At 43.3% G+C, this 27,308-nt stretch overlaps 1 protein-coding gene across 7 annotated transcripts in view; it reads right to left on the bottom strand.

Annotated features, from left to right (window-relative positions):
* Window positions 1–27,308, bottom strand: part of prdm5 (PR domain containing 5) — a 473,803-nt gene that overhangs the window by 417,908 nt on the left and 28,587 nt on the right. For all 7 annotated transcript variants that reach the window (XM_085963116.1, XM_085963128.1, XM_085963123.1 and 4 more), the window contains exons 2-3: window positions 17,350–17,433; window positions 3,965–4,087 (exon numbers count right to left, since the gene is read on the bottom strand). In XM_085963116.1, the coding sequence (XP_085819242.1) occupies window positions 3,965–4,087; window positions 17,350–17,433 (207 nt within the window). The remainder of the gene's footprint in view (window positions 1–3,964; window positions 4,088–17,349; window positions 17,434–27,308) is intronic.

Here is a 27,308-nt window from a genome sequence, read left to right as displayed (position 1 = left end):
CTGGAGTTGATGACAAATGCATGTGAAAAAGATAAAAGGCTTTTCAACTTTTCCTGAAACTACCAGATTACTAGAACAATCACTGCATCCTTAATATATTCAAATGCAACAATTAGTATTAACAACCTCTGCTTAACATAATACAATTATTAAGTATTTTGAGGATAAGCTATTTAAATACCAACTCTTTGTCTCAATTTATAAGACACGAACATGTTTTGCATCATCTTGCCTCTACTTAATAAACAGCAAAACTAGAGCAGTGATTGTTACTAAAACAAGGGGCGATTTGGTTGTTGCTGCAGATTGTACACCAATGCACTGTGCAAGGGCATAGCAAGACACTGGAACATCAACCCAAAGCACAAATTTTGAGATCAGACAGGTTATTAGCAGGGGGTACCAAATAGAGGCCGGGGGAAAATAAATCAGATAAGCCAATATGGGCCACTCTCACATATAGACAGGCACAGCAGAGTCTTACTGGCAGTGCTCTGCCTAACCAACCACTCAGCTGGGCAACACTGCCTAGCATTGAGACTTATAGCAACATTTGTATTTTCAATGTGAGAAAATAAATAAGAGGAAAATAAAGTCAGCAAACTAAAGGCCATTTTATTTTCTCTTTCAAGGACTATTTTTTTGAAATGATCAACAATGCTGAATATATTACAGGCCACGTTAAGAAAGTGCAGGCATACATCTTAATAGATCCATTGGAAAAAGCCTGACATTGTGTGGTACTGAGCTATAAAAACAAGGAAGGTTCAAATTTCAATCCCTGCTCTAGGCTGAACTAATTCATCTCAGCCAATCAGTCAGGGGGCTACAAATGTCCTCAACAACCCAAGCTAATAAGAGCGAAGAATAATCAGCAAGAGTTCCAATTCCTGGCTACCATCCAGTGACCCCTACTGAAAAATTCACAAGTAAACATTTGATTGGGTTGGTTGTGGTGTCCCCCACATCATACTCAACCAACACTCACTGTCAAGGCTGTCACATGAATAATGAGCACTTGCATGAAGTATTGGAGAGCATCTGGTATATGCGACAGTCCACACCAGCACAAGTCACTACCTTCAGTGAGGGAGGATGAAAGAAAAACCACTGAAAGAAAAGGTTTTTTTTTAGAAAATACAAACACAAACAACATGTATCTTATGTCCAGCTGTGTAAGTTGAAAAAAAGAAACATTCCAATGGTAAAGATTTAGTACCCAAAGTGAAAAAAAAATCCTAACCTCTTCATCCTCAACAAGGTGAAAAATAGTACCATAATCCTCTATCAGTTGAAGCACCATTAAATGAAACACTTCCATCTGTAGCTTATGTTTCTGATTCATATTATATTATGGGCTTACTAACATGAATTTGTAATCACAACAAAGTACTCAGTGCAGCAGTACAATATGCATGTGAGGAGAGATAGATTCAACATCAGTCTTATACAGCCAGGATTGATGATCCTGTGAGTCTAATGATTTCCTCATAAAAAGGTAAAAGGTGGATGATGTAGAAATGTATCCCCTTTAATAGTTCCTCTGCAATAAATCTCAGACCATTCCTTTGGCAGCAATTGCTGCAGGACCTTGAGAGGTCAAAACTGAATTGTGGGTTTGAATAAAATAAATTGGTGCGTCAAACTGACCAGCAAATGCTGTCATCAGCTCATCTGCTGTATTCTTAAAGGGCTTTTTCTCCTAGACATCGCTAGTTCTTTTCACTGCTTTGAAAGAAATAATTGATTTCTGAACACTATCACGTAACTGCAAGCTGTCACCTTTGAATTGCTCACCAAAATGTTAATTTATTAAGCTGCTTATCCAAACAGGCCTTTGCTTTCTTTCCATCCAATTTTTCACTCATCTGTGGAGTGGAGATAGCCCAACTGTGTTCTTTGCCAGTGCTGACTGAGCCACTATCTCTAATCTTTCAGTAAGAGTACTTTAAAAAAAAAAGGCAATCTTTAACTTCTAACGAAATACTTCTTGTGCCATTAGCCTTTAGCATTTCATTACTCTGGCTTGTATTGGGAACTTTTCTAATTGGAGGTAGCAGAGGCCACCAATGTGTCAGGTTCGTCAGAAGCTATATAGAAGAAAGAAAGAAAGACTTACATTTATATAGCGCCTTTCATGACCACCGGATGTCCCAAAGCACTTTACAGCTAATGAAGTACTTTTGAAGTGTAGTCACTGTTGTAATGTAGGAAACACGGCAGCCAATTTGCGCACAGCAAGCTCCCACAAACAGCAATTTGATAATGACCAATCTGTTTTTGTGATGTTGATTGAGGGATAAATATTGGCCAGGATACCAGGGATAACTCCCCTGTTTAGTGCCATGGGATGCTGAGAAGGCAGACGGGGCCTCGGTTAATGTCTCATCCAAAAGATGGCACCTCCCACAGTGCAGCATTCCCTCAGTACTGCACTGGAGTGTCAGCCTAGATTTTTGTGCTCAAGTCTCTGGAGTGGGACTTGAACCCACAACCTTCCGACTCAGAGGTGAGAAGTGCCACCCACTGAGCCACAGCTGACACCAGATAGACATATAGATTGGCAGTGCACTCACAAATTTAAGACCTGCCTTTGTGGCTTCTGTTAGCAACTTAACCCCTTAGCCTCACAAAAGAATCCCCAAATTCACTGCAATTTTACCTCATGAGGGTTTTTAGCAATTCTTATCAGATACAGTTACCTACACGAGTATGAGTATGATCGTGTCTGTCCCTGTGGAGTACTCTTCCTTGAACAGGAAGACAAGCTGCAATGCATTGGGAAGTTGTATCTGCATAGATGACCGTCAAATCAAACAAAGCATGAAGTGACCCAAGTTGTTCCATTGCAGGTTTATATGTGAATATTTGATATTCACATATAAACCTGTAATGAAATGAAAAAGTGACAGACATAAGCTGAAGGATAAAGTATACTCCACACATGCAGAATGCAATTTGCGATCCCATCATAATGACATCCATTCACAGAGCTCAAAATATCCCACCATGGATCACCATGTTCATTTTTGTGACATTAAATTTCCCAATGGCTAACGAGAAATATGTACAGCTTTTTCTATATTCACAGCACCAAAAAGCCAAGTGGAAATTTAGTGGAGTGAGTTAAATGACTTATAAGAATCTAATGGTAGAATATACATCCAATTTCCTTTTTGAAGAAAAAGTAAAAGTAATTCATCCTTGGTGGTCTAGATAAGGGGCAGAGAGTAATCCTATCAGGGACAGGAGAAAGAGAGGCGTGCCAAATCCCTTGAGTCAATGAAGGGAATACATGAATGACCTTTGGCAGCCTGTAGAGAAGCGAATCAAATCCCCAGCAGTCTTGCAGAAGCTTGACCTTGGCTTAAGCTTTGAACATGTAAAAGCTGTTTGCACCATTCAATTGTATACTATACTGCACTAGGAATTTTCATATGATTTAGAAAGTGCAGAGAGGAGGCTAAACACATATGTATGTTAAAAGCAACCTGTTATTCTGGATAAAATAGTCAGGTTGGCATCAACATAAAAATTATATAATGATTACTTCAAAAAGGATTATTGATAATTACTGCTTTTGTTAAGTACTATATTGCCCTGCCTTTATTTTCCATCTTGTTTGATACTGGCATAAAGAAGTCGATATGGAATTTTAAATTAAGGCTAAAAGCATCAGAGTATTGACTGCACTACACCGCAGCTTGAATACAGTAAGATTATAGCATTTTTATTGAAACCTTAATATTTCAGATAAAGAAAAGAATATAATTACTATATTTCCCAGATGTACATTCCAACTAATTATCGGAACTAAAAGCTAATATGTGAACATTACTGGTAATCTGCAAAGTAGGGAGCAGGCACTATGCCAATACGGGTGGCTCTATGGTACGCAATGGAAAAGAGACAAAACTGAACTACTAGCCATGTCTGAAAGCCTCCGATTTATCACTCGATGTACCTGAATCGCAGCCAGATTTTTCTGCTCTTGTGTTGGGGCCTGATGAACAAAGCGCAGCCAGTTTGAATGGCGTGGATTACTGGCATCCAGAATATACAGCACTTCTCCCTTACTCCCACGTACCTGCAAATATCAGAAAAAAGTTCAGGAGTAGTCTGCTGCAGGAATGACAAAATGATTCAAAACAGTTTGGAGGGTTTTTTTCCCTCATAATATACCATCTATGTCAAATGCACCCAACCAGCCACACTTTACAAGCAAGGTAAAGCACTTTCTCTTGGATGAACAAACCTTTTTAAAATACAAGTGACTTGTACTGTCCCACTAGTGAAGAAAAGCATATTGCCATAAGCATGTACAGATGATGCATGAACTTTGTTTGTAAAATGGGAGCCAAGTTAAAAGACTTGTTTCCATAGCTCTGAATGTTGACCACAGTCAAATCCTAAACTTATGCACAATTATATTATGTATCATCCATAATTGGAAATTAAAAACCTCTTAATTTTATGTGTTTTTGTTCATAAACAGCACACCTTGATCTTAAATTCTTCACTCAGGCAGTAGCTATTGCACTGTCTCCAGAATATTCTGGTGACTTTTTTTTGTATGTTAGGTCGCATAGCAATAGAATAGCTGGCGACAATTATAACAAAGACACAGTTTTTACAAACTTAACCTTGGTGGCTGTTGCAAGTAATAGGTCAAATTTATGAGACATCTACCTTTGTTAGTGTTCCAGAATGCCCTCAGTTTAGCTGGTATCCCAGAGTGCCCTGGATTTGCAGAAATGCTCATTATCCAAGTGATAAATTGGACCTTCCAAAGTTTATTGAAAGAGTCATTAATCCTGGCATTGTCAGATAAATCAAATTTAGCAAGAATTTACGTATTGGAAGTGGGTTCTTTTTAGATTCTGTGATAAATGACTCCCTTCTCCCAGAATTCAGCCCCAGAATTGTGAGCATTTGCCCATTACGAGTTTCTTTATTGTTCATCCTTCTGATTTGAGTTGCTGTCCAACTGCATGATTTCGTATCTCCTCAAACAGAAACTTATGTTTTTTTTTACTTTATTAAGGAAACCTCACAATTAAGGAAAATAACTATCATCACTGGATAACATGGAGTTAGTGTGAGAGAAAGTCCAAGTACAGCCAGTTCCGTGATTTCAACATTTTGTAAGGTTACAGACTGCTGCGGATTCAGGTCTTTGTTTTCAATTGGCTGTATTTGTAGTAATTTTCAACAGCAGTTACTGTCCAATTTCACTCCCTATAAAACATAGTGGGGGAGAAATTCAATATTGCCCCATTTGGGGCGCAATTATCGGCCGGGCGCAAAGCTTAGCGCCTGGCGCTAATTATCGTCTCCGACTGCAAACTTGGCTTTTATCGCCCCTGGAGGTGATTGGAGCACTAAATCAGGCGCTACACACCTGTCTTAAGGCGCAAAGGCCAAGGAGCGAGGCACTACCTCAGAGCGCTGGCGAAGCTCATATGATGTCAGTCAGCAATGGAACACAGACACAATGGCGCCGGCCAGTTCTTTAAGGGGAGGGTCGATCTTGCTCTCCTTCCACATCCTGCTCATTGCAGCCTTGAATCTCGGCCTGGAGAGACCTGTACATCAAATCTGCTGGATAGAACAATGGAGAGGCCCAGGGAAAGAGCTCAGAGTGCAGCCTCCACAGTCTCTTCTAAATCGATACAAGGGCAAATCAAAATGAACCTGCAAAGTGCTGCTCAGTACCCAAAACTCATTCACACAGCATTGAATCTCTCCAGAAGTCTCTCTCTCTCTCACTCTCTCTCTCAGAATGCGTGGTGCAAAAATGTCATCAACAAAAAAAGGCAGGAAGTGGTCACCTTTAAATAGCGCTCCCCCAGTCCCTTCCTGACTGTAAAACGCTCCCCTCAACCTGTCGTTGCTAGCGGCAGGCGATAAGACAGGAGGCACCACTCAATATCCGGTCCGGGGCGCTACCGGGGCGTTGCACACTCGGCTGACGTCACGGTCTGCCGGCGCAGGAGATCGTGGCAGTAGTGTTTAGCACCGCCGCAAAATGTCTAGTTAGTTTCATGAGCAGCGCAAACATCGCCGCGCACGGGCGCTAGTTGCTTTGCGCCCCATTAGCGCCCTCTTAAGGCGCTAACGGGAGGTGCAAACCAACCAAATTTTTCCCCCTATTTCCTTTATATTACAGTCTATATATGGTGTCCTATGTAACCACGTTTCCATTTTTATTACTTGTTTTTGACTTGTGACTGTTCAGATGATAAATCTTTTATCCCTTTCACTAAGTGTCTATACTTTTTCACAGCTTCCTCCAACCATTTCCAGATGTAATGAGTTAGATGATAAGGAGGGTACCTCTATATTGGCTGAATTCTTTCAAGATCCATCTTCTGACAAGTTGAATGACTGAACAAGTCATATTCAGAATTAATACTATAAGATTAAAATTCACTTTACCATATTAGAATAGTAACATGGAACGTCCATGAGACAGCATTTTAATAGTAAGTGTTTGAGTATAAATCAAGTTAAGTTTACTTTAAATTCAACTACAAATTGAAATATTGATTTTATTTTAAAGGGCTGCATCTTCTACAATAGAATCATGGAAAACACAAACTATCTCTATATAACGTTTCATTTGTTCTTAAGATATTTATCCAACTCCTTTTAAAAATAATTATTATCCAATAACTCCTGCAAGTTTATAGAGTCACAGGGGGAGATTTTGCCAGCCCTGGGGAGGCGGGGCTGCCGGGAAAATGGCAGAATCTGGGGGTGGGTACCCATCCCGCCTTCGTGCCATCTTCCCAGGAGGCGGGGATCCGACCCGCGCTGGGAGCTGCCTCCTCGAGGCAGGAAGGGGATTAGTGCCAATTAACTGCCTGTTAACAGGCAGTTTTTAGGATAATCCCTACTTTGCCACCTAAAGTGTGGGCTTCCCGACGGCTCCGAACCTTGCCAGGGTCAGCGAGGCGAGCCCTGGGTCTGCGGGGGTCGGAGGGGCCGAGATGTCCGGTGTGCAGGTGAGTGATGGGTGCATGTGTGCAGAGGTAAGTGTGTGAGGTGAGTGTTGAGTGTTTTAAAAGCTTTACTTACCTTTGCTTCTTCCTCCAGGCTTCATCCCTTCAGGTCTCGGGAGTCCCTCAGCTCACCGGCAGAGAAAACAGAATGGCCGCTGCATTCTTAAAAGCTGCAGCCTTTCTGCTTTCTGTTCAGGAAGGCTTTCTAATTGAGTCTTGAGTAAAGACTCAACTTAGAAGACAAATTGTCAACGTTTGACAGCTTCACAGAACTGTCAAACGATGACATTTCATCTGTCAAAAGCTCTTGACAGATGAAACATCACTCGCTGACGTCACCTGTAACTGGCTTTCCCTTAATTGGTCTGCTAAGCCCGCAAGGTCAATCAAGGGAAAAGAGCATTGGTTGGCCACAAGTCGATGGAGGCGGGACTAAAACCCAACAAGTGGGAGTCCCGCCTCCAAAAGCTCCCCATTGAAAAAATCCAGCCCATAGAGTCATAATGGCACAGAAGGAGTTCATTCAGCCCATCGAGTCGGTGCTGGCTCTCTGTAGAGCAATCCAGTCAGTCCCATTCCCCCATTCTATCCCCGTAGCCTTACAAGTTCCTATTGCTGGGAATTTCCTCTAAATAAATGGTTTTTTCTCTAATCTTTTTAGTTGTGTATTTCTATGCTTTAGTTGTCAAATCAAAATATAACATAACCAATCAGTTAAATTTACATTCTGTATCCCGCTCAGCCTTCTATTACCCTGTGGTATGTTCCTTCTCAGTCTCCTTTTCTCCACTGAAAACAAGTTCAGTTCTGTCAATATCTCTTCGTAATTTAAAAGTCCTATATCCTGGATTTATCCTCATCAGCCTTCTCTCAAGCCTCTCCAACTTATCAATATCCTTTTTGATCCATTTCTAGGTGAGAGGAAATGTTATTTAATTGAAAAATTATCTCCTGATTTCAGTCAATTAAGTGTGGGACTGACGCTACTTTTGGAGCATGAGAGCCTGCATTGGCCCAATGGACAAAATAAAACCTATGGGCCATGTCAGAGATGCAAACAATTCCCAACCCATAGGAAAAGAGCTGCAGTAGACCGGACAGCTTATTATTACTACATTATGCATCATAATAATACATTTTCACTGTAATTTGCAGTGAATACTTTTATTTCAACAGCATTAAGGTAAATCATGAAGAGCGATTCTATTTATAAATAAAGCAGCAAATAACTCCCAAGTAGCTCAATGGTTAAATGCAACATATGATGCAATAATGAAGCATACAAACCAGGATTTGATCCCTAGCCTGTTCATAGCTGGTTGATCTCAGCAGGAGCAATAGTGCCAGCACTGCAATCGGCTTCTGCATTCGTGACTAGAGGTAGGGAGGAAAACAAGACCTGAGCAGGAGTTACCACCTTCAGGAAGAGAAGGAAGCTGAGTGGGTGGGGCAGAGCAGCAAGAAGAAAAGAATCAAAAGTCAACTGATCCAGTCTGCCTTGGTGATGCAAGAGAAGTTCTAACTTTACATTAGAAATTGTGGATCAGGATTTGGTCATTTTTATCTTGTACAATTTTTAAAGTTAATTTGGGTATTGCCCAGGAATTTTCAACTCACCAATAGCACAACACTCAGGGAGCTAACAATGGGGTTCAAGTAGAATGGAGACAGATTCTCCACAACTTTCTTGCACCCTGTCTGTGGCCACACATCAACTGTTGAATATAGGTGCAAATAAGGTCCACCAGGAAGCAGCAAATAGCACTGATTTATTTTTTTAAATCAAAAATTTGAAAAGCTTACTCCTGTCCATATCAGAAGTCCAGCAAATGAACAATCGGCTCCTTTTAGTTATTTTCATTATTCCACAAAACAAATTCTGAATACATCTGGCAGGATGAAACAGGGGTCACAGCGTTTAAAATGACAATTTGGGGTATGTGCATGCACCCTGATTACTTATATATCAAAAACAAATTTAGCTCCCTGCCACACAGAACAAAAACTGAGCATTTTCCCAAGGATACTAAGAGTTGAGTTGGGAGCAATAGTATGTTTGTAGAGGGGGAAAAAATGTGCCTTACATCTCCTCAAACCAACTCTTTCACATACTCAACTCACAAACTCGCACATTTGTTGAGTGAAACCAGGACAGGAACAATCAACCAATCCCAGAATAAAAGGCAAAGTTCTATTATTTTAAAATCCCAAACCTTCAAAATGAAACCAATATTTGCTATAATTTTATCCAAAGTTTATTATTTTTAAGAGTACAGCTGGAAAAGGGCTTGTAGAGTCAGGCCATATTTAAGTTTTAATATCTTAAAACAAGACTGATAGACACATTTCTCACAATTTTGTAATGTACTGTACAGTTTAATTTTCCTAACTCTTTCCATCCCAGGATTTTATTCTCAATATATTAGATTGTGAGCCATTTCAGTACCTAATATACAAGTAAACTACTTGAGTGAGCCTAGTAAACCTCCGGACTCCCCCAAGGATCCATATTTGAACCCCTCCTTGTCCTCATCTACATGCTGCTCCTTGGCAACTTGATCCGAAGCCACAAAATATTTTACCCATATGCTGATGTCACCCAGCTCTAGCTCTCCACCAACTCTCACAATCCCTCCACTGCCCTTGTGCTGTCCTTTAGTGCTTGTTCAGTCTTGGATGAGTCACAACTTCCTCCAATTGAACATTGCAAAGACAGAAGCCATCATGCACAAACTTCGTACCCTTCCCAGACTCCAACCCCCTCCCCACCCACTGTCTCCAGCTTAACCAAACTGTTCACAACCTCAGTGTTCTGTTTGACCCACAGCTGAGTTTCCAACTTCTTATTTTCTTCATCATAAAGACATGCCTATTTCCACCTCCGTAACATTGCCCCGCCTCAGTCCTTACCTTAGTCCAGGTGCGTCTCAATCCTCATTCATGCCACTGTCATCTCCAGGTTCAATTCCTCCAATGGTCAGCCTCCATTTCTCCATAAACTTAAGCTCAGCCTAAACTCTCCTGCCCATATCCTACTCTATAGCAAGTCATATTCAAACATCATACTTGTATTCACTGACCTGTATAGGCTCCCAACCTCCAAACACCTCCAATTTAAAGTTTGCATCTTTGTGTATAAATCCATCCACAGCTTCCTATATCTGTAATCTCCTCCAGTTCTACAACCCCTGTACTCTCCTTTCTTCTGACAGCCTCTTATGCATTCCCCATCCTTTCATCCAAACATTGGCAGCCATGCCTTCAACTGACTAGATCCCACTCGCCAGATTGTCCTCGAAAACCCTCTCCCTCTTTATAGGAACAGGAGCAGGCCATTCAGCCCATCAAACCTGTTCCACCATTCAATTAGATCATGGTTGATCTGCACCTCAACTCCATTTACCCGCCTTTGATTCATATCCCTTGATACGCTTACCAAAGAAAAATTGATTGACCTCAGTCTTGAAAGCTCCAATTGACCCAGAATCCACAACCCTTGGGGGGATTCCAGATTTCTACTACCCTTTGTGTGAAAGGGTGTTTCCTGTTTCGCTCCAGAATGGCCCAGCTCTAATTCCAATATGTACCTTTGTTCTGGGTATCCCCCAATAGAGGAAATCGTTTCTATGTATCTACCCTACCAAATCCCTTGATCATTTTAAAGACCTTGATTAGATCACCCTTCAACCTTCTAAACTCAAGGAAATACAAACCAAATTTATGCAACCTGTCCTCATAATTAAATCCAATAAGCTCTGGTGTCATTCTGGTGAATCTGTGCTACAAGGTCAATATATCTTAATAAGAACATAAGAACATAAGAAATAGGAGCAGGAGTAGGCCAATCGGCCCCTCGAGCCTGCTCCGCCATTCAATAAGATCATGGCTGATCTGATCCTAACTGCCAATCTACTATCATAGAACCACCTCCTGAATCTAACAGAATTAGACACACGAAATAGGAGCAGGATCAGGCTACACGGCCCCTGGGCCCGCTCCGCTACCCACAGGGCCATGACCGATCCAAACCTAGACTCATGTCCAAATTCCTGCCCGCTCCCCGTAACCCTTAATTCCCGCCCGCTCCCCGTAACCCTTAATTCCCTTTACTTCTAGGAAACTGTCTATTTCCGTTTTAAATTTATGTAATGATGTGGCTTCTACAGCTTTTTGGGGCAGCATATTCCATGGACCTACCACCCTCTGAGTGAAGTAGTTCCTCCTCATCTCAGTTTTGAAAGAGCAGCCCCTTATTCTAAGACTATGCCCCCTAGTTCTAGTTTCACCCATCATCGGGAACATCCTCCCCGCATCCACCCGATCCAACCCCTTCACAATCTTATATGTTTGAATAAGATCGTCTCTCATTCTTCTGAACTCCAATGAGTAGAGTCCCAATCTACTCAACCTCTCCTCATATGTCCATCCCCTCATCCCCGGGATTAACCGAGTGAACCTTCTTTGTACTGACTTGAGAGCAAGTATGTCTTTCTTAAGTATGGACACCAAAACTGTATGCAGTATTCCAGGTGCGGTCTCACCAATACCTTGTACAACTGAAGCAATACCTCCCTATTTTTATATTCTATCCCCCTAGCAATGAAAGCCAACATTCCATTGGCCTTCTTAATCACTTGCTGCACCTGCATACTAACCTTTTGAGTTTCGTGCACCAGGACCCCCAGATCCCTTTCTACTTCAGTACTTTCCAGTTTCTTGCCATTAAGATAACAACTTGCTCTACGATTTTTCCTGCCAAAGTGCATAACCTCACACTTTCCAGTATTGTATTCCATCTGCCAAATCTCTGCCCACTTACTTAGCCTGTCTATGTCCCCTTGCAGGTTTTTTATGTCCTCCTCACTCACTACTTTCCCTCCCATCTTAGTATCATCTGCAAACTTTGATATGTTACACTCGGTCCCCTCCTCCAAATCGTTAATATAGATTGTAAAGAGTTGGGGACCCAGCACTGACCCCTGCGGAACACCACTAGTTACTGATTGCCAGTCTGAGAATGAACCATTTATCCCAACTCTCTGCCTTCTGTTAGATAGCCAATCCTCTATCCATGCCAGAATATTACCCCCAATCCCGTGATTTTTTATCTTAAGCAATAATCTTTTGTGTGGCACCTTGTCAAATGCCTTTTGGAAGTCTAAATACACTACGTCCACTGGTTCCCCTTTATCCACCCTATATGTTACTTCCTCAAAGAACTCCAGCAAATTTGTCAAACATGACTTCCCCTTCATAAAACCATGCTGGCTTTGTCCTATTAAATTATGATTATCCAAATGTCCTGTTACTGTCTCCTTAATAATGGACTCCAATATTTTACCTACCACAGATGTTAGGCTAACCGGTCTATAGTTTCCAGCCTTCTGTCTACTGCCCTTTTTAAATAAGGGTGTTACATTAGCAGTTTTCTAGTCTGCCAGGGCCTTTGCTGAGTCCAGGGAGTTTTGAAAAATTATTACCAATGCATCCACAATCCCGACCGCCACTTCCCTCAAGATCCTAGGATGTAAGCCATCAGGTCCAGGTGATTTATCCGCCTTGAGTCCCATTATTTTACCGAGTACCACTTCCTTAGTGATTTTGATCGTGTTTAGCTCCTCCCCCCCCTATAGCCCCCTGTTTGTCCAGTGTTGGGATATTCTTAGTGTCTTCTACTGTAAAGACTGATACAAAATATTCATTCAGTGTTTTTGCCATCTCCATATTTCCCACCATTAATTTCCCGGTCTCATCCTCTAAGGGACCAACATTTACTTTAGCCACCCTTTTTCTTTTTATATAACTATAAAAACTCTTACTATCTGTTTTTATATTTTTTGCTAATTTACTTTCATAATCTATCTTCCCTTTCTTAATCAATCTTTTTGTTATTTTTTGCTGTCTTTTAAAGTTTTCCCAATCCTCTATCCTCCCACTAGATTTGGCTACCTTATATGCCCTTGTTTTTAGTCGAATACTATCCTTAATTTCTTTACTTAGCCACGGATGGCTGTCTTTTCTTTTACACCCTTTTCTTCTCAGTGGAATATATTTTTTTTGGAAGTTGTGAAATAACTCCTTAAATGTACACCACTGATCATGTATCGTCTTACCCTTTAATCTATTTTCCCAATCCACTCTACTCAATTCCGCTCTCATACCTTCATAGTCTCCTTTATTCAAGCTTAGCACGCTTGTTTGAGATCCAACCTTCTCACCCTCTAATTGAATATGGAATTCAACCATGTTATGGTCACTCATTCCAAGGGGATCCTTTACTAGGACATTTTTAATTAATCCTGTCTCGTTACACAGGACCAGATCTAAGGTCGCCTGCCCCCTGGTCGGTTCAGTTACATACTGCTCAAGAAACCCATCCACGTCCCCTTCCCCTTTATGACCTACCTAAAAAGCACGTCTTTGTCCAAGCATTTGTTCACCCCTCAATCTCTTCTTTGGCACAGCATTCCCTTTTCCATACACCTCTGTGATGCGCCTTGGGCCATTTTTCCATGCTGAAGTCACTATATAGGTTGCTGTAGTTATCAGCTGGCCACTGTGAGTGCTTTGCAGGCAGTTCAACTGATCATTTTCAATGATCAGTGGACTCGTGATCCACTTCAGTAATCATGTCCTGGCAGTTTCCTATTTTATCATATTTAAAGCCCAGCAAGCCATACAAACCGGATTAAGTTCACATTAAGGTAACTCTAATGAGTCACACATTTTCCAGTCATATTGGCTTCAACAAGTATTATCAGCTGGCTTTGGTAATGAAACACAAAGATAGTTTGGGACCATTGACATGTCAAGAAAAAACAATATTTTGAACCCTTCGCAATAGTCTAGATTAATAACCCAGAATCCTAGTTTATTTCTGTTTTCTCTGCTCTTCATCCATCACCCAGCTGGAAGAGCAGGCAAGCGTCAAACAGCACTGTTCTGATATTCCTATCCCTTAAACATAGCTGCAATGAAACCATCTGCCACTGTACAATTAATTAATGCTGCTCTAGAATGCATACTCATCATGTCCACATTAAATATATAGCTTTAAGAACATAAGAAATAGGAGCAGGAGTAGGCCATTTGGCCCTTCGAGCCTGCTCCACCGTTCAATAAGATCATGGCGGATCTTATACCTCATCTCCACTTTCCTGCACTATCCCCATATCCCTTGCTTCCCTTAATATTCAAAAATCTATTGATCTCTGTCTTGAATATACTCAATGACTGAGCATCCACAGCCCATTGGGGGAGAGAATTCCAAAGATTCACAAGCTTTGAATGAAGAAATTTCTCCTCATTGCAGTCCTAAATGGCCAACCCCTTATTCTGAGACTGTGACCCCTAGTTCTAGACTCCCCAGCCAGGGGAAACATCCTCCCTGCATCTACCCTGTCAAGCCCTGTAAGAACTTTATATGTTTCAATGAGATCACCTCTCATTCTTCTAAATTCTAGGGAATATAGACCTAGTCTCCTCAATCTCTCCTCATAGGAAAATCCCTCCAGCCCAGGAACCAGTCTGGTGAACCTTCATTGCACTCCCTCTAAGACAAGTATATCCTTCCTTAGGTAAGAAGACCAAAACTGTAGACAGTTTTACTATTACATTTGTATCACTACTGAGCACACTAAAGCCACCTCACACCAATTTAATTTTACACTGATTGAGGTACAACTCAAGACTAATTTCAAAGAATATCATGCTATGTTAGGTTAGCATTCCTTTGTATTTATAATGTCCTCATCTTCTCCCCAACTGATCTATGTTCCCCATAAAATGACCCTAGTTGCTGAATCTTCACTGAAAAAATGTAGATAAATGTGTAATTCCAAAATCTTGCTAATTTTGTTTTTATTCATTCTTGGGATGTGGGCGTCGCTAGAAAGACGAGCATTTATTGCCCATCCCCAATTGTCCGAGAAGGTGGTGGTAAAGCTGCATTCTTGAACCGCTGCAGTCCGTGTGGTGAAGGTTCCCCCACAGTGCTGTTAGGGAGGGAGTTCCAGGATTTTGACCCAGTGACAATGAAAGAATGGCAATATATTTCCAAGTCAGGATGGTATCTAACTAGGAGGGGAACTTGGAAGTGGTGATGTTCCCATGCTCCTGCTTCCCTTATCCTTCTAAGGAAGGTAGAGGTCATGGGGTTGAGAAGTGCTGTTGAAGAAGCCTTGGCAAGTTCCTGCAGTGCATCCTTTTGTTAAGAAAGTTTAGCAAAAAGGTGTGTGTGTGTGAATGAGGAAAATGGCTTTTTAATAAAAGGAGGTGACAAGTATGTTGCATTGAAATATCTTGCATGATTCAGAATTACACTAGGAAACAATGACATGTTTATCCAGGTTCAGCCACATGAGTAGAAACACAAACATGTAGAGTATAACATCCACATTTTCATCTAATAACAAACACAAGCAGTCATTTGCAATAACTTGGACTATATTATACGAAGTCTGGCCAGATTCCACAGAAACAAATTACAACCGCAGAGAAGGGCCAGTTTCTTTTGTGATGAAGCACTCCAACTCAAAATCTGACTGAAAATAAAACTAATCACACATCCAGGTGAAACGGAGTATCTCCAGCAGTCCTCGCTGATAATTACACAGCTGTCGAACACATCCTGACTGAAGTGTTTATAATTCCAGGATAGTCTCACAGTAGCCTGTGTGGGCATCCTGCAAGAGGTTTTACCATCTGTTTTTGCTTCCATTTCAAATAAAGAACAACATCCCACCAGGTAATAACATGGACCATTGTAAAATATTACAAGAAAAATATTGACATAACATTTGATAATGACCTTCTCAATTCTTACCTATGCAGCATCCCCTTGAACTTCTCTTGCCTTAAACATTTCTACTTTTTAATAAAAGGTAACCAAAGAGAAGACCTAGGCCTAGAAATTCGGTGGGCTGCACCACCAGTTAGTGCCTAAAGAGGGCACTCAGTGGCTTTAGCACCACTGGCCACGCCTCCCGCGATATTTAGCTGGGGCGCTAATGGCGGCGTTAGCCTGTTGCGCTGCACCGCCACCGATGACGTCATCGGTGTGCGCAGCGCCCCGCTACCGCCCCGATCGCGATATTTGGTAGCGCCTGCCTCTGTAGCGCCGTTCGCAAATCGCGCCCGGTTCACGGGGCCTACCTGTGGCGGGAGTGGCGCAAATTAAGGTGGAGGTGCGGGGCGGCCGTTTTTTTTCGGCGGCCGCCTGCCAGCACCTCCGTCCCCAGCCTCCTGATCTCCCCCCGCGGCAGTGCCGGCTGTTTTCTGAGAGCCCGGCACTTCTCCTCAGTGCCGGGCTCTTTTGCCGGCACACGCGATCTCTGATCACGCTGGTGCAGGCCCCTCCCCCTTAAGAATGGGAGGAAGGCCTGCAGTACCGCAGCGCGCCGTGCCGCAGCGTGTGGCGCTGCGGCATGTTTCGCTGCGATATTCAGTTTCAACGCCCTAAGAGGGATGCGGAGCGCCTCGAGCAGCGCCCCGTGTCCCTCTTGGGGCACACAAGCTGAATTTCCGGCGGTCGCAACTGCTCCGATCGCAGCGGTAATTCCGGCGCCCAGGCGAGCTGGGTGCCCCGCTTGCGACTCCACCGAATTTCTCCCCCCTACTGTTTTCATTTACTGTCCGTTAAAATTACTTTCTGCAAGAATAAAACTGATATATTCAGAAAAATACCAAACTAGTTGAGAAAGTAGCAGTCAAAAGGTGTTTACTGCAAAGAACAGTAGATTGTAGAGATTGCATTTACTTAAAACAGTCTCATTTCACTGTACTTCCATTTATGTTGCCCTTTAGTTTGAAAAAGCCTAGTACAGAAATGAATGCACAGGAGATTTTTTGTTTCCATTGCCTGTACAACTCACATCATGATGGGAAATATTTCTTCCCCCACCCCCGCCCCAAAAGGTATTCTAGGGCAAAACTTTCCACATTGCGCTCTATTCTTTATTTCCCTAAGACCACCTAAGAAGATAGACAGATCACCACAGGGAAGCAAATAATCAGCAAACACACAATCCCATTAGAAAAGCACTCAATCCCAGGTGGACTGTGTTACTGCTTTCTACAATCATTTCAATGAGGTTTGCAAGTGGGGACATACAGATTACATGTCTGATATGTCATCACACAGGATCAATGAACCAGATGTGTTGTTTAATGTTTCCCAAGTGAGATTATATAAATGTCCCATATTGGAGGGAAACAGCGCACACGGTAAAGTAAAAAGCCCTTCAATTGGGAAGGGAGCAATATATGCAAAAGTCTTATGGGTAGGGTAGAACTCCTTTATTGGTTTATACAACATGTGATTCAATACAGTAATATGAGCAGCTACCTCCCACATCAGCCTGGGATCCATGCTTTCATCCAGTTCATGGGGCATTCTTTTCTCTCCAGCAAAAGGCCCAAACTTCTCTCCCTGCCAACAAAGAGAGAAGAGTTGTTTTTACAGTGATAGATTGCACCTCCAGAGGGAGGAAAATCAGATCTGCACCAACCTGCATTTGATCCTGCTCCCAATTTGCAAAACATTTTTTACTCAGATTACAACATAATATTGTTCCGATTATCTTTAATGTGCAACTATAAATCACAACAACCTTTGCAGTCAATAAGTTGCAAGTATTTCACAAATTGAAATCATGATGTTTTTATGACACAAGGCACAATTCCTAGTGAAAAGAATAGCAATCCCTCCAATAGTCAACCTGAAGATTTACTGGAGTTTGCAACAAAGGCAGGCAGGTAGTGCAGGGAACCCCTGCGGGCATCCCCCTTTCAAACAAGTATACCGCTTTGGATACTGTTGAGGGGGATGACTCACCAGGGGAAGGCAGCAGCAGCCAACTTCCTGGCACTGGGGGTGCTCCTGCTGCCCAGGAAGGGGGGAAAAAGAGTGGGAGAGCAATAGTGGTAGGGGATTCTATAGTAAGGGGAACAGATAGGCGTTTCTGTGGCCGTAGACGTGAATCCAGGATGGTTTGTTGCCTCCCTGGTGCCAGGGTCAAGGATGTCACTGAGCGGCTGCAGGGCATTCTGGAGGGGGAGGGTGAACAGCCAATGGTCGTGGTCCACATTGGTACCAACGACATAGGTAAAAAGAGGGATGAGGTCCTGCATCAAGAATTTAGGGAGCTAGGTAACAGATTAAAGAGCAGGACCTCAAAGGTTGTAATCTCTGGATTACTCCCAGTGCCACGTGCTAGTAAGTATAGGAATGGGAGGATAGAGCAGATGAATGCGTGGCTAAAGAGTTGGTGTAGGGGGGAGGGTTTTACTTTCCTGGATCACTGGGCCTGCTTCTGGGAAAGGTGGGACTTGTACAAGTCGGACGGGTTGCACCTGAACCAGAGCGGGACAAATATCCTTGCGGGGAGGTTTGCTAGCACTGTTGGGGGGGGTTTAAACTAACTTGGCAGGGGGATGGGATACAGAGGGGAGCTGAAATAGGGGGGGATGTGCTGCCAATTATAGAGAAAAAAACAAGTCAGCTTGGTAGACAGGGCAAATATATAAGGGCAAGGCTGGATGGCATCTATTTTAATGCAAGGAGTCTTGCAAATAAGGTGGATGAACTGAAGGTGTTAATAAACACATGGGAGTATGATATTGTTGCTATCACGGAGACATGGTTGAGGGAAGGGCAAGACTGGCAGCTCAATATTCCAGGGTACAGAATCTTCAGGCGAGACAGAGGGGGAGGTATAAGAGGAGGGGGTGTCGCAATATTAATTAAGGAGTCAATTACTGCAGTAAGGAGGGATGATATATTAGCAGGGTCCTCTAATGAGGCCATATGGGTGGAGCTTAAAAACAAAAAGGGGGCAAGCACTTTGCTGGGAGTGTACTATAGGCCTCCAAACAGTCAGGGGGAGATAGAGGAACAGATATGTAGGCAAATCTCAGAGAAATGTGCAAATAATAGGGTAATAATAATGGGGGATTTCAACTTCCCCAATATTAACTGGGATAGTCAGAGTGTGAAAGGCTCAGAGGGTGTAGAATTCTTAAAGTGCATCCAGGAGAGCTTTTTGAGCCAGCATGTAGAAAGTCCTACAAGAGAGGGGGCGGTACTGGACCTAATTCTAGGGAATGTGGCCGGCCAAGTGGAAAAAGTGCTAGTAGGTGAGCACTTTGGTGACAGTGACCATAATATGGTAAGATTTAAGGTGGCCATGGAAAAGGACAGAGCTGGGCCGGAAATAAATGTTCTAAATTGGGGGAAGGCCGATTTTAATAGGATAAGGCAGGATCTGGCCAAAATGGACTGGGATCAGCTACTTGTAGGAAAATCCGCATCGGAGCAATGGGAGGCTTTCAGAAGGGAGATTGAGATCATACAATGGCAACATGTTCCCGTAAAGGTCAAGGGTGGTTCCAAAAACCACAGGGAACCTTGGATGTCAGGGGATATACGAGAATGGATTAGGAAAAAAAGGAGGGCTTTTGGTAGATACAAAAGGCTAAAGACGGAGGAAGCCCTAGAGGAGTACAAAAAGTGCAGGGGGATACTTAAAAAAGAAATTAGGAGATCAAGGAGGGGCCATGAAATAACACTGGCGAGCAAAATAAAGGAAAATCCGAAGATGTTTTATAAGTATATTAAGGGTAAGAGGATAACTCGGGAAAAAATAGGGCCCATTAGGGACAAAAGTGGCAATCTGTGTGTGGAGCCGGAAGATGTAGGAGGGGTTCTAAATGAATTTTTTGCATCTGTTTTCACTATGGAGAAGGACGATGTAGACATAGAAATAGGGCGGGGGGACTGTGATATGCTCGAACATATTAACATCGAGAGGGAGGAGGTATTGGCGGTTTTAGCTGGCCTAAAAATGGATAAATCCCCAGGCCCGGATGAAATGTATCCCAGGCTGCTGTGTGAGGCAAAGGAGGAGATTGCGGGGGCTCTAACACATATATTCAGGACCTCTCTGGCCACAGGGGATGTGCCAGAGGACTGGAGAACCGCTAATGTCGTACCATTATTCAAGAAGGGTAGTAGGGAAAAACCGGGGAACTACAGGCCAGTGAGCCTAACATCAGTGGTAGGAAAATTATTGGAAAAAATCCTGAGGGACAAAATTTGTGTCCACTTGGAGAGGCAAGGATTAATCAGGGATAGTCAACATGGCTTTGTCAAGGGAAGATCATGTCTGACTAATTTGATTGAATTTTTTGAGGGGGTGACTAGGTGTGTGGATGAGGGTAACGCAGTGGATGTGGTATACATGGATTTCAGTAAGGCCTTCGATAAAGTCCCGCACAGGAGACTGGTCAAGAAGGTAAGAGCCCATGGAATCCAGGGTGCCTTGGCACATTGGATACAAAACTGGCTTAGTGGCAGAAGGCAGAGGGTGATGGTCGAAGGTTGTTTTTGTGACTGGAAGCCTGTGGCCAGTGGGGTACCACAGGGATCGGTGCTGGGTCCCTTGCTGTTTGTGGTCTACATTAATGACTTGGATATGAATGTAAAGGGTATGATCAGTAAGTTCGCGGATGATACAAAAATTGGTAGGGTGGTAAATAGCGAGGAGGGTAGCCTCAGTCTGCAGGACGATATAGATGGGTTGGTCAGATGGGCGGAACAGTGGCAAATGGAATTTAACCCGGAAAAGTGCGAGGTGATGCACTTTGGGGGGACTAACAAGGCAAAGGAATACACAATGAATGGAAAGACCCTAGGCAAGACGGAGGGTCAGAGGGATCTGGGTGTGCAAGTACACAGATCCCTGAAGGTGGCGGAACAGGTGGATAAGGTGGTAAAAAAGGCATATGGGATACTTGCCTTCATTAGCCGAGGCATTGAATATAAGAGCAAGGAGGTTATGATGGAGCTGTATAAAACACTGGTTAGGCCACAGCTGGAATACTGTGTGCAGTTCTGGTCGCCACACTACAGGAAGGATGTGATCGCGTTAGAGAGGGTGCAGAGGAGGTTCACCAGGATGTTACCAGGGCTGGAGCGCTTCAGCTATGAAGAAAGACTGGGCAGATTGGGTTTGTTTTCCTTGGAGCTGAGGAGGCTGAGGGGGGACATGATTGAGGTGTACAAAATTATGAGGGGCATAGATAGGATGGATGCTGAGGAGCTTTTTCCCTTAGTAGAGGGGTCAATAACTAGGGGGCATAGATTCAAGGTAAAGGGCGGGAGGTTTAGAGGGGATTTGAGAAAGAACATTTTCACCCAGAGGGTGGTTGGAGTCTGGAACTCACTGCCTGAAAGGGTTGTGGAGGCAGAAACCCTCACAACATTTAAGAAGCATTTGGATGTGCACTTGAAATGCCATAGCATACAAGGCTACGGGCCAAATGCTGGAATATGGGATTAGATTAGACAGGGCTTGATGGCCGGCGCGGACACGATGGGCCGAAGGGCCTCTATCCGTGCTGTATTACTCTATGACTCTATGACTCTATGACTCTATGGTGCTATCAGTCACAGTTCTTGAGAAATTACTATTTTACCATTTATGTCTGTGCCTGCAGAAACCTTCATGAAAAATAAAAGTACTTCACTGAAGAACTTATCAATTTTTTTAAAATGATGTTACTGTCCAGTGTGAGGAGCTGTTTTGTTTTATAGCTGTGGCAGTTAGACAGGACACCAGCCAATAATAATAACATTATAAAAAGAGGAAACACCTGCTGCAATAAATTATTAGAGATGAGGCAGGGTCTACATAGGGGGGAAACCCTACAGTGAAATAAGACTTTTGGATCCAGTGTTCAAGTTATACCATGCTTACATTCATTTTAAAACTTTGTAATATTAAAACAGGTAATGAGTGTCAAACTGAATTAAAATCTCAAAGTGGCCTGAATTGAACCATTTAGTCATTTATGAGAACCTGAATTCTGCCCATTTGAGGCCATTTTAGTTCAGAAGCCTCTATCCCCATCTTTGAAGATGGCAGGACAGGTTAATAAAGCATATGGGATCCTGCACTTTATAAATAGAGGCATAGAGTACAAAAGCCAGGAAGTTATGCTAAACCTATATAAAACACTAGTTCGGCCCCAGCTGGAGTACTGTGTCCAATTCTGGGCACCACACTTTAGGAAGGACATGAAGACTTTGGAGAGGGTACAGAAGAGATTTACTAGAATGGTTCCAGGGAGGAGGGAATACGGTTACGTGGATAGACTCGGAGAAGCTGAGGTTGTTCCCCTTGGAGCACAGACAGCTAAGAGGAGATTTGATAGAGGTGTTTAAAATCATGAAGGGTTTAGATAGAGTAAATAAAGAGAAACTGTTTCCAATGCTAAAGGGTCAATAACCAGAGGGCACAGATTTAAGGTGATTGGCAAAAGAACCAGAGGCAACGTGAGGAAAAACTTTTTTGATGCAATGAGTGGGGATTTGGAATGCGCTGTCTGATAGGGTGGTGGAAACAGATTCAATAGTATCCTTCAAAAGGGAATTGGATAAATAATTGAAGGAGAAAAAAAATGCAGGGATATGGGGAAAGAACGGGGGAGTGGGACTAACTGGATTGCTCTTCAAAAGAGCTGGTGCAGACTCGATGGGCTGAATGGCCTCCTTCTGTGCTGTACTATTCTATGATTCTACGCCTTCTTTTAAAATGTTTAATCACATTTTTAGCGTCCACTATCCATAAAAGACATGATTTAATCAGTAGCTAAAAAGGTTTTATTTTCTGCAGTCTACTTCTTTTGTTTGGCCCAGGAAGAGGTTCGTGTCTGCATAAGGATGGTGGAATGAATAATATGGATCTGATATATGGATGGGGCAAGAAAATCTTTAAAATTAATGAGGCAGCGATCTTCAACTTTGAAAATAGCAGCATTTTTAGCCCTCCTCCCCCCACCCCCCCAAACAACCAACCAAAAGAAATTCCTTATTTGGAATCATGTTGACTTTTAAGTCAAATAGCCCATTACAGTAAACTGAATACTTCAATCATTCTCTACCCACAAAAATAACTAGAAACATAGATTCCTTAGACGTACAGCCCCAATATTACAGAAGAAATAGATCCCACAAATACATAGCAACTGGACAACCATAGAAATCACAAATTGAACACACATGAACATATTTTAAAAAATTTATTTTTTAAAAATCTGTCGGTAGCTTTCCTCCGCCCAGACAGTAGAATTCCAAACCAGTCATGTGAGCTTGTAATATATTACACACAATACACATGTGAGCTTGTAATATATTACACACAATACACATGTGAGCTTGTAATATATTACACACAATACACATGTGAGCTTGTAATATATTACACACAATACACATGTGAGCTTGTAATATATTACACACAATACACATGTGAGCTTGTAATATATTACACACAATACACATGTGAGCTTGTAATATATTACACACAATACACGTGAAGTTGTAATATATTACACACAATACACATGTGAGCTTGTAATATATTACACACAATACACATGTGAGCTTGTAATATATTACACACAATACACATGTGAGCTTGTAATATATTACACACAATACACATGTGAGCTTGTAATATATTACACACAATACACATGTGAGCTTGTAATATATTACACACAATACACATGTGAGCTTGTAATATATTACACACAATACACATGTGAGCTTGTAATATATTACACACAATACACATGTGAGCTTGTAATATATTACACACAATACACATGTGAGCTTGTAATATATTACACACAATACACATGTGAAGTTGTAATATATTACACACAATACACATGTGAGCTTGTAATATATTACACAATACACATGTGAGCTTGTAATATATTACACACAATACACATGTGAGCTTGTAATATATTACACACAATACACATGTGCAAAGCAAACAAAAGGATGGGAATTGTGCTTACAGGATATCAGTTTCTCAACAAAACAGGCATCCACATAAAAATGGTTAAACTAAAGCAAAATATTCATTTTTCTTCTTACCAATAATCTCAGAGACGCATAGCTGTATTAATTAGCTTCAAATGTTTAGAGGCCAAATTCAAGAAGGCATGAAGTACTTGTATGTGCGTAATTTTTTCATGCTAGAGTAATATTTTAATACGTAACAAAATAACCAATACCCAACACAAACTGAAAGCTTTAAGACAAAAGTATTCTGATAACAATTAGATATCTGCCCTTTTTACAATATATCCTTAGAAGATGAATGGATTCTGTGATAGTGGATTGGCGGTTAGGATCAGATCAGCCATGATCTTATTGAATGGCGGAGCAGGATCGAGGGGCCGATTGGCCTACTCCTGCTCCTATTTCTTATGTTCTTATGAATGGAGTTTCTAAAAATAGGTTGTTGCAAAATGACTATGTAGTGAATTATTAGGTTAAAATAGACATCCAAAAATAACTACAAATTAATTACAAAAGGATATGCCAGCTTATCTGATTAATAGAATCTATTAGTTTATTAAATATAGTATGCCTTGCATAGCTATATCCACAATTTGTCAAATGGAAAATACTTCATCTCAGTCAGGCTCCTGGAGGAGACAACAGCTAAAGTCAGGTCCTTTTCTATGAGGAAACTGAAGGGCAAGCCAACCTGCAGGACTTCCATGAACAGAGTCACGTTGGCAGTGGCCTGGGAGAAGCTTGTCTGCTCATCCTCTGGAAGAGTTGGCTGCAGTCACAGGAAGAAACTAAAGAAGATCACAGTGTTTTTTTAAAGAATGAAAGAAAATGTTTAACTAATGAATCTGACCCTTGTGGACTCACTCATAACTTAAGTCTCACTGGGGGAGAAATTCGGTATCGCCCATTTTGAGGTGCGAATATCGGCCAGGCGCAAAGTTTAGCACTCGGCGCAAATTATCGCCACCGACTGCAAAATTTGCCTCTCTCGCCCCTGGAGGTGATTGGAGCGCTAAATCAGGTGCTACACAATTCTCTTAAGGCGCTAAGGCCGAGGAGCGAGGCGCTACCTCAGAGGGCGGGCGCAGCACAGGTGCTGTCAGTTAGCGATTGAACACAGACACACTGGCGCCGGTCAGTTCTTAAAGGGGAGGGTCGATCTTGCTCTGCAGCCATGCCCTGCTCACTGGAGACTCGAGTCTCGGCCTGGACAGACCTGTGGCGAAATCTTCCAGCCAAGGACAATGGGGGGGGCCAGGGAGCGAGCACAGCGCTTCAGCGAGCGTGCCTTGGAGGCTCTGGTTGGCACGATGGAGCGCAGGAGATCTCTACTATACCCAGAGAGTGGCAGGAGGCCTTTGCCAAGCGAATACAGGAAAGCGTGGAGGGAGGTGGCTCACAGAGTGACCTCAAGCAGCATGGTGCCTAGGACCCCTGTGCAATGCAGGAAAAAGTTCAACGACCTCACTCGGGTCGTCATGGTGAGTGCCTTTTTTCAAAACCTCTTCATCCCTCCATCTCCACCTCACTCTATGGCCAGAGGATCTTGAAAGCCCCAATGCCCAACACTCATCCAACACCTATGGCCCTTTCATGAAACACACACGCACATTCCACACTTTGCATACAGTAAGGGCTATTCAACCATGGCAGGCATTTCAGGCAAGATATTGGCTGCATATAGTAAGGGCTATTCAACCATGGCAGGCATTTCAGGCAAGATCGTGGCTGCATACAAGTAAGGGCTATTCAACCATGGGAGGCATTTCAGGCAAGATCATGGCTGCATACAGTAGGGGCTATTCAACCATGGGAGGCATTTCAGGCAAGATCATGGCTGCATACAGTAAGGGCTATTCAACCATGGGAGGCATTTCAGGCAAGATCATGGCTGCATACAGTAAGGGCTATTCAACCATGGGAGGCATTTCAGGCAAGATCATGGCTGCATATTTGCTCAGACGCTGTCCTTTTTCTTGCAGGCCAAGCTGGCTCATAATAGGAGACAGCAGCAAAGGACCGGTGGAGGGCGGCCTCACCTTCAAGCCCTCAGCGATCTTGAGCAGCACATCCACAGGGTTGTGGCAAGCCGGATGCTTGGTCCCGTCGCCACTGGAGACGCTGACCCCATTCTGGCCAGCAATGGTAAGGTCATCACCTTTTGGTCCTCTCTCCTTCCACTTGTTCCTCACAACAGCAGCCTTTGACACTTTCAATCCAAATCAGTACATCGCTGCACTCATGTCTCCCTTGCTGCCACCCTGTCCTCACGCTAAAGCCACTCTTGTGCCTCCTTGTTTTCAGATGGTGATTCACTAGGTGAGGAGACGGGCCCTCAAGCCGCCATTGTCGTGAAGGCGAGGAGGAAGAGGAAGCCGGACCAACAGCGCAACCCTCTGCCGAGGCAGCCCATGCCCATACTGGGGACACGACATCCCTGGAGGGGAGCGGGGGGGAATAGTATGATGAGGGTGAAGCTCCAGGACCCAGCAGACTGCAGCAACGCGAAGGGGTTAGGGAAGCTCGGGGGCCTTCTCCCCGGTCGGAGAGTGTGGCCTCGAGTCCTGCTGCACTGAATGCAGATGAGGAGCGGGTCCTCGCTGAAATGAGCGCCCAGGCGGAGCAAAGGCACACTGAGCTCATGGCTGCAGTGGCAAGGATGCCCGAATCCATTGAATTACTGGCAAGGAGTGTGGAGCACTTCGCTGGAGCACAGGCGGCTGCCACGCAAATGCTAAGTGCTGCAATGCAGTCAGTGGCTGGTCTCATGCAGACACAGATTGAGGTCACGCGAGCACTGACTACTGCCACCCTCGCTGGATCGGGCAGATTTCCCTGGGGTTGTCAACGCGCCGCAGCAGGCCAGCAATCTGTGCTCCAGCAGATTGCTCCGCATGCTGAGGTGCTGCCCCGTCGGAATGCCAGTGTGTCGGTCGAGCAGGGAGTTGCTGTCCTCACTCAAGATGACAGCATTCCTGCTGCCAACACTGTCACTTCTCCACTGCAGTTGCCACCACCTGTAGGACAGACTGCTGCCGCCCATGCAGAGTTGGAGCAGTCAGCAGCCGGGCCCTCCAGGCCCAGAACTGGTCCAGGCCGTCCCTCAAGGGCATCTGCAGTCTCCGTTTCTGACACTCAGCAGCCTTCCCCCAGCCTTGCTGCAGCCACTGGGGTCCCATTACAGAGGAGCTGCAGGGTGGGAAGGGGGCAATTTCGCAAGGGAGGCAGATCACCCTCGAAGGGCAAAAAGTAGGAGGTGTCGCAAAATGTATTTCATTGTTTTATTGAAGGCCGAGGGTCGTGGTCAAATTTTTGTTACTGTTTTGGACATTGTCTCCAGGTTGTGAGAGCCAGTTATGTGAATGACTTTTTTTTGGTGTTTCTTCCTTTACTTTGTCATGCGGAAATGAGACAGTTTGGGAAATGAA

Source organism: Somniosus microcephalus, chromosome 2, assembly GCF_052327205.1.
Source record: "Somniosus microcephalus isolate GS21.2 chromosome 2, FLI_Smic_1.0, whole genome shotgun sequence".
In the NCBI taxonomy this organism is placed as follows: domain Eukaryota; kingdom Metazoa; phylum Chordata; class Chondrichthyes; order Squaliformes; family Somniosidae; genus Somniosus; species Somniosus microcephalus.
The sequence above is the reverse complement of the archived record's forward strand: the minus strand, read 5'-3'. Positions and strand labels throughout refer to the sequence as shown.